This window comes from Seriola lalandi, unplaced genomic scaffold (genome assembly GCF_002814215.2).
Source record: "Seriola lalandi dorsalis isolate HSWRI2012SDOR001 ecotype SW California unplaced genomic scaffold, Sedor1 jcf7180002054901, whole genome shotgun sequence".
Lineage (NCBI taxonomy): Eukaryota > Metazoa > Chordata > Actinopteri > Carangiformes > Carangidae > Seriola > Seriola lalandi.
The window spans coordinates 686,518-694,899 of NW_019525453.1; the positions used below are offsets into that span (position 1 = coordinate 686,518).

The 8,382-nt window shown below is 43.6% G+C and overlaps 1 protein-coding gene across 1 annotated transcript; it reads left to right on the forward strand.

Moving 5' to 3' along the window:
• Window positions 1–1,466: 1,466 nt before the first annotated feature.
• LOC111672775 (terminal nucleotidyltransferase 5A-like) lies at window positions 1,467–7,125 on the forward strand. Its single transcript, XM_023430340.2, has 2 exons — window positions 1,467–2,591; window positions 3,716–7,125. The coding sequence occupies exons 1-2, from the start codon at window positions 2,166–2,168 to the stop codon at window positions 4,529–4,531; spliced, it is 1,242 nt and encodes a 413-aa protein (XP_023286108.1). The 5' UTR covers window positions 1,467–2,165; the 3' UTR covers window positions 4,532–7,125.
• The last annotated feature ends 1,257 nt before the right edge of the window (window positions 7,126–8,382 follow it).

Here is an 8,382-nt window from a genome sequence, read left to right on the forward strand (position 1 = left end):
AACATGAACTGCATACTTCATGCCATATTGTGAAATGATGCAGTTCATTTATAGGAATGCATGTGATATCTGAGCCTTTGTAACTTAGAAGATTGACGGATAAAGTGTTTTCACATATAGAACACAAATATCCAGATATCTCAAAATGATATGTGAAAGTGTGGAGGTTTTTCTCAGTTATTCAACCAGATTGCTCAATGTTTATAACACATTTGTTTGGCAGTTCTGGTTTTGTGTTACATTGCTTAAAATCCTGCTGCAGCTTGTGACACACATTACATTTTACTGTCTGCTTTCAATGTACTGTGATCTGAGCATGCACAAAGCACTCATTAATACCTTAAAATGGCAGAAGGGGTGCATTATCTACAGAGGTGTGAGTGTGCATGCACAACTCTCTTCGTACATGCCTGTGTGTGTCTGAGTGTGTGTGTGTGTGTGTGTGTGTGTGTGTGTGTGTGTGTGTGTGTGTGTCTCTCCGCACATACAGGGTAATCTGTGGTAAGCTGGTTTATGGGCTCGTCTGCAGTGACGCAGATATACGCGCCAAGCTCTGTTCTTATAGATTCGCCATGACAACTAGCCTGCGAGGCTCTATGGCCTCTACCCTACTTAATGACAGACTGACAGCTTATTGAACATCTTACATATTAGGAAGGATATCCTTTTAAATAGACGATGAGATATACTATGCAGGTTATGCACTAGCACAATTTACTGCAATTTTTCAAAGTAACCCAGATTGAAGAGCTACTGCAAACAACAAATACCTGCGGGGCCAAATGATGAATGGGTGAGAAACCACCTCTAGAGGGCGTTCAGGATGTGTGCCCTCCCCAGTCTCACCCGTGAATGATGAGACCTCTGAGAAACTCTAGTTTAAGACTCAAATGATATACATTTGTAACGTCTGTGATGCTGTTACTCAAAGTGAACTGCAATAAATTTACTGCTCAGTAGTAGCAGTAATGACTTTAACAAGGCAGACATTGTGTAGCAATCATGTGATTGTCAGATAAGGTAAAAGCTTTTTCTCCACTTCAAAATATTAGGAAATAAAGGGGCATCTTCTGTAGTGTTGAATAAGTTGCACACCTTTCTGAGTGAGTGTATCCTCACTGCAGTGCTCAAACACAACTGATACTGGATCAGTCTTGTTTGGTACTTCTATTGATAAAAGACAATGCAGCAAGAATGGGGGTGGCTGCTTCTCTGGAGTGATACGAGTGATGGCCGAGGTGGGCATTTCAGGAGAAGAAGTGCAAAAGAAGTCGAACCTAAGCGAGAAAGGGTTTTGGTCGAGGGTCAGCGTCCAGCCGGACTCTTTCTCTTCATGTGTAACGCCCATTCTCCAGACCCGCCTCAGTCTCCGGGACTGCAGCCACTCAAAGTAGCTCAAGCGTAGGAAGTGGCGGCAGCTATTAGTAAGTGGGGGTTGTCAATCAAACCGACCCGCCCCAGTGCTTGACAGACTGGAAGGAACACTGTTCACAACTTCTCCAGCAGCTGTTGAGTGGGACCTCTGTGGCATCACGCAGTATCACCGAGCGACAATCGGCCAAAATGTAAAGGATAAGCAACCATACACCACTTTCTGAAAGTAGGTGTGGATTTGAGAAGTGTGACATTCTTAAAACGACGCGTAAAGTTGTTGTTGCGCAGCAGGGACGCGCTACAATCTGTGCGTAAAGTGAGCCAAAGAGGACAGAAGTAAAAAAAAAAAAAAAAATCTGCGGTGGATCAAACGTTTTCCCGGATGCGATGGATGCGTCAGTGAGCCTTTGGGACGGAATGAAAAACTGACGCTGTGAGGAACAATCGCTTCAACAGTTGGTGTCTTCTTCCTAGAGTTTGGCGAAAGAGCCGGAGCGCAGCGCGCAGCAGGGCAGCAGATGCCGGACAGTGACTAAGCCTTATGGCTGGAAAGCTCATGAATTGAATTTGTCTGGAGCGCAGACTTTATGTAAGAAGTAGGACAAGAATTAGGCTTCACCGCCCAACTAGTTCTTTCCGCCATGCGTAGAGATGCCGTGTCGTCCAGCATCTTGGTGTTATGATAGAGTTTAGTTCCAGAGGGGCAGTTTTACAAAAAATTGCAGCTAGCTGATGCCACTGCTCCAACAGGAGTTAGTGGAAAGTTTTGTCGTTTACTACCTCTGATCATCATGGACGAGAGTGTGGAGTGTGCTGCGGCCGACAGCTGCTCGGACGGGGAGAGCATCAACCTCAGCGTGCTCAACTGGGAGCAAGTGCAGCGGCTCGACACTATCCTCACCGGCTCCATCCCCATCCACGGCCGATGGAGCTTCCCGACTCTGGAGATGAAGCCACGAGATATCGTCAAGGTGGTCCGGAGCCGCATGGAGGAGAAGCGGATACATGTCCGGGAGGTGCGCCTGAACGGCTCCGCGGCCAGCTACGTCCTGCACGAGGACAGCGGTCTGGGATGGAAAGATCTTGACTTAATATTCTGCGCCGAGCTGAAAGGAGAGATGGAGTTTCAGATAGTGAAAGATATAGTTCTGGACTCTCTTCTAGACTTCCTGCCCGAGGGCGTGAATAAAGAAAAGCTCACACCAGTGACCTTAAAGGTAGTGTATTTCATTATAACTCATTTACACAGTATTGGTCATATGATTTGCAAAGCAGATTTGACATTTCGCCTTTCAAACCTGCCAGGAAATATTGCACATTGTTGTAGACCTCCTTTTCCCTCTCTGTCTTATTTCCATCTGCACTCACTGTAATCACAACGGCTGAAGTTATTTGTATTTCCCAGTCAATTCACGTCTTTTTTGCAAATGCTCTTAAATTTAATTTAACTAAATCTCAAAAAACCTAGATTGAGATTTGCCATGAATCCATCCAACCACCACAGAGATATAAGCCTTCAAATAGTAAAAAGGGTTGGTTTCCAATTCAAAGAGGATTCTGTCTAATCCAATTGGAGTGAGATCCACATCAATCAGTGGCCCTCAGTTACCTGGATACCGAGGACTACCCAGGCTACTAATGGCTCACCAACAGATGTGATCAGCAAAACATAACAGACCAAATGGAGATTTTTATCTGCTGCAAATAGCATTAATCTCTGGTGGTTGGAGCCTGCTCAAACAAAGGCTGGTTTGTAATATTTTTTTTATCCAGACAATCTCTATTTAAGACCCACAGTGCAATCTTTAGTAAACCTAATAATGAAACCAAACAACTGTCTGATAATTTTCAGAGGAATAGGACTACTGCTGGAACTAACGCTGTATTACAGGTGTGAGAGGAAGGAAAAGACAAGGAGGAGGAAGTGGGCATCTGGTTGACTGGAAAACAAGTCTGATTCTAAATATGACTTGATGCTGAAGAATCAAAAATATTTCTGGCCCAGTTTAGCCTGTAGCTCATGTTCTGCTGTAGTGTCTTTTGGGTGTTCTGCATATGACAGATGGAATATAAACACCAAAACTTGATACATTTTTCTGGATGTGTAATGGATAAAATGCTGTAAGCATTTAATGGTTTTCATGATTTTAGGCCTGTGTGTTCTATGGTTTCAAGTATGAATATAAAGGGGGTAAATCTAGCTGTGAACTCCCTTTGTTCCAACAGCGTCTTCACTTTTGTGACTTCAGCTTTAACTCATGGATTCACTGACTTTAAACTCTGCAAAAACATGAGATGCATTTGGTGATGACACCTAATTCTTCACTTATGTGTTTTTTAGGAGGCCTATGTGCAAAAGATGGTGAAGGTGTGTAATGACTCTGACCGCTGGAGTCTCATCTCCCTCTCCAACAATCGTGGTAAAAATGTGGAGCTAAAGTTTGTGGACTCTCTTCGTCGGCAGTTTGAGTTCAGCGTGGACTCCTTCCAGATCCGGCTGGACTCACTTCTCCTCTTCTATGAGTGCTCAGAGCACCCAATGGCCGCCACTTTCCACCCCACCATCCTAGGGGAGAGCGTCTACGGCGACTTCCCCACCGCCCTCGACCACCTGCGCAAGCGCCTCATCTGCACGCGGAGTCCAGAGGAGATCCGAGGCGGGGGCTTGCTGAAGTACTGCCACCTCCTGGTGCGGGGTTTCCGTGCAGCTCGTGATGACGAGATGAAACAGCTGCAGCGCTACATGTGCTCCCGCTTCTTCATAGACTTTCCTGATGTGAGCGAGCAGAGGAGGAAGCTGGAGTCCTACCTGCAGAACCACTTTGTAGACCTAGAGGACAGGAAGTATGAGTATCTGGCCACGCTGTACGGCGTGGTGCAGGAGAGCACGGTGTGCCTGATGGGCCACGAGAGGCGTCAGACGCTCAGCCTCATCTCGTCGCTGGCGCTGCGGGTCCTGGCAGAGCAGAACGCCTTTCCCAACGCTGCCAACGTCACCTGCTTCTACCAGCCGGCTCCTTATGTCTCAGATGGCAACTTCAGCAACTATTACATAGCGCAGGTTCAGCCTGTCTACCCCTGTCCTCCTTCGCCTCCTCAGCAGTACCTTACTCCTCCGCAACATCCCATGTATGCCACCTGGTTGCCCTGTAACTAAACCTTGTGTACATTCATGCAGTTTTGTGTGACTGGTGGAACACATGCCCACTTATAAGGGAAGAATGATCTATTTCTCTCTGCCTATCTGATGGGAAAAAAATCAAAATCAGACAAAGAGTGCAGATAAAAGATGAGAATGAAGGAAGGAAGGGAAATGAGGACAAAGAACCTGGATGAAGGCAGTGGGCCAGAGAAAGGCTTTTCCCCAGTGTAGGGTGCCACAGCATGGAGGAGCTGAGCACACAGGGAAAGATGCCAATGAAAGAGGCTGACCCATCAGTTTTATGGTTCTTTCATCAGGGCTAAGATCGATTGGGTAGAGCAAACCACAAGTTGAGCTCAGCCTCGGAGTCTTTAACAGCCTGGATGTGATGACATTTTCCCCCTGTGTTGAGTTAGGGCTCACAGGAACTCAAATTTCAAACGGTGAACATGTACACTATAATATCCACATCCGCTTCACATGATAAACCAAAACAGACACTCGCATACAGCACAGCCACGGAGAGGAACAGAAGACACATGACGCAATGAAGATATTGATTCATGGTCAAACAGCAGCAGCCCTCCAACCTTTTACATGTGCTGTGTTGTGTGTGTGTGCGTGTGTGTGTGTGTGTGTGTGTGTGTGTGTGTGCGCGCATGTGTGCGTGCATGTGTGTGTGTGTGTCACAGACAATGCAAAAAGAGGAACTGGATACTGTTTACAAATCCAAAGATCTACTTTGATACTCAAGTTTATCCGAACTCTGAAAAAAAAAAAAAAAAGAAACAAAACAATGCATGCTTTATTTCTGTACAGGAATAATTTTCTTTAAGTGCCTAGATAAAGCCTAAAGGGAAGAGATATTTTTGTGATTCTTTATCGTAGAGAACTGTTGAGTTGTCTCATTGACATTTTCAAGGTGATAATGAATATACAGAGGATCAGAGTGCTGAGTAAGGTCTCTTACACTGAGGCAGCCGTAGGACCAATATTTGACAGTGTTTAGTTAAAGACTCTGCTCTTATCTGCAGTCCTGCTGGACGAATGCACATCCTGATTACCAAAGAGGAAGTAACAACGTAATCTCATCATCTGTAGAAGAGAAAAGCTTTTCCCAAAGCGCATTTCAAAATGCGATTTCACCACATGTAATTCTTTTAAAGTATATCAAAATGCATACATGCTGAACTGTTCTACTGGTCTTTGGTAGACATGAGTTAAAATGCATATTAATTAATCAAATTATGCTACTCAAGCTTACTTAAAGATGCCCTGTGGAGTTTTCTTGTAAACAAAAAAAAAAAACTAAAGTTAAGTTATATTCAGTTTTTGAACATTTTAAACCATGCATTATTTACATTCGTGTTTGTGCTCTTCTTCTTTACTGCCGTTTTAGTGGGATACAACACACCCTGCCCGTATGGTTGCATGTGCACCCATGTATGCAGGCACCATACAAACAAAACAAGGACCCACTCATGAAAAACTGCTTCATAGCGCTACTAGTGGTCATAAACTCTACAGGGTATCTTTAAGTTTCAAATTTATTTTAAACAAAGTAAATCAGATATGAAATGTGTTTGGAATTTTGAAAATTACACTGGAAAGTTTTAAGACAATTAAAATACTTATACCTTCCTTCTTTCAAATATATAAAATGTTCACCCCCCCCCCAAAGACATTTTGACAGTGTGTGTACTAAAAGAAAAATGTTCTCTCCAAAAAAAAAAAAAACAAACACCAGAAGGTTCAGGATATGCATCCCATGTATTGGTGTCTGCAAATATCTGCAGACCTCACACTGACACAACAAGCTGTGTGTTTGTCAGAGGGGTGGAGGTTGGATTGTGTACGCAGGGATGTTGCAGCAATTTACAAGCACAAGTGTGCAACTGATAGAGTCAGAGACCCGGCAGTATGCATGAAGCCAGAAAAGCTTCAGAGATGATGTAAGCTCGATGAACATCGGCCAATGTACAGTATTTCATCCTCACTTTTATAAAAAAAAAAGAAAAAAAAAAGTCAAAGTTGGAGATGTCTGGAAATTTGGCTGCATTTAACACAAAAAAAATAGAGAGTACACGATAAAGACAATCACATGAATATTTGAATGGCAATAAGGCAAATTGGCTCAGCTATGATGATTTTGTGATGATCATGAAAATAACAGGTGTAAATTTTCAGCTTTACAAGTGCAAGAGACTCAGTATATTCTCTCAAACATGTCAGAGCTATTTTTCTATCAATCTCTATTTTTGTACAGTCTGTGTTTGGCTGGTGTAGCAGGCAGATTCAAAGCTGTGTCTTTGAGTCGAAGAGTTTTTTTTTTTTTTTTTTTTTTTTTTGTGGTGTATGCAAATTTGTGTGTTGTTTTTGCCGATGTGCAGCAGTGCAGTTGGACACAGTGGCTACAATGATTTAACATGTGTTCATTGGATGTGTGTGATGAGCTGTTACATATGGATTTCTGTTGCTCCAAAGAGATTTTTTCACTGTTCCACGTGTGTTTAACTGCCGTCCTGTATGGACATAAAAAGTAATGATCTGATAATTGTGTTCAAGTTTACTGACTTGATAATTAAAAACAAAAAAAGACAATCTGATAAGAGTTTTTCAGTTCACTTTTTTTTTGTTTTGTTTTTGTCATCACTAATCTCACACTCACTACCAACAATAACCTACATGATGTTTCTCAGGCGCTTTACCTTACTGAGTTACTACAGTTTAGCTGAGTTGAAAGAGCTCTGGCATTTAGATTTTGGTGCCAACTCTTAAACAGACAGAGGAAACGTCTTCATCAGGTCAACGCCCTCAGGTGCCCACATGATCCCAGCTGGCACCGTCGTTGCTGCCAGCAAGTGACAGCTGAACGTGACGGATTTCCCCTCCAAGAGACGTCACCGACGAGCGTCAACAACCGTCAGCGACCGTCATCGTGCCGTTTGCCAGACCTCATTAGGTGTGTGCTTGCAACAGCAGGTAGATCATGAATACACACAGACCTTACTACCAGCAGAGCCTTAGTCTCCAGGGACACATGGTAACTGACTGAGTAGACTGGCTCCAGGTCTGCATCACTCTAATGCCCGTAGGCCTCAGCCTCCAGATGTCACTTTCCCTGCTGACACTGAGAATAAATATTTTACTTCATCTCTCTCTCTCTCTCTCTCTCATGATCTCTTTCATCTTTTTTTCTTCTTCTGTCTGTCTCTTTGTCACCCTACCATTTTCTCTCCTCTTTATCTTTGCCTTCAACCTTATTTCTCTGACCAAAACACTGCTTTTAGTAAGCTTTTGATCTGTGCAGCTCTATTGTTACTTGTATCTGGTTAGTCTGTTCACTGACTGTCACTGTGAGTACACAGATCAAGGCCCTCTATATTTTTTGTCCTCATTTATTTCCCCTTCATCTCTGCCTGTATTGGCTTCTTGATGAATTTAAGCAGAGAGAGAGATGAGCTATGGAGTGGAGAACAGGACCAATGTTATCCCTTGTTAAGAGGGAGAGAGTGGACACTAAATATAGGCCCCCCCCTCTCAGCCAGTGTAAGGACATTAACCCATCTGCAGAAAGCTGATTAGCCTCCCTCCATAAGCATGTGCTCAGTGCTCTGGTGTGGTTACTGTGGAGAGATTTACCAGCTATTGTACTGTAACATATACCTCCCCCATCTCCCTTTTTAGGTCACTCTCGCTGGAAAGGACAAAAAAAATTCAGTTCACTTCCTTATCAGAGGCTTAAAGGGAACTGAGAACAAGGGATTGAGGCATTTAGTGTGTTGCACAACAAGGAAAAGAGCTAACCCAATAACACAGGCCGCTTAGGAAGTGTGTTACTATGGTGCTTTAAGTAGTGTAACGTC

What these genes read in the sequence shown, in the direction of transcription:
- LOC111672775 (XM_023430340.2), top strand. Translation starts at nt 2,166, where the DNA reads ATGGACGAGAGTGTGGAGTGTGCTGCGGCCGACAGCTGCTCGGACGGG. An exon ending in TCACACCAGTGACCTTAAAG is followed by an intron (nt 2,592 to 3,715) that starts GTAGTGTATTTC and finishes TGTGTTTTTTAG; the next exon opens with GAGGCCTATGTGCAAAAGAT.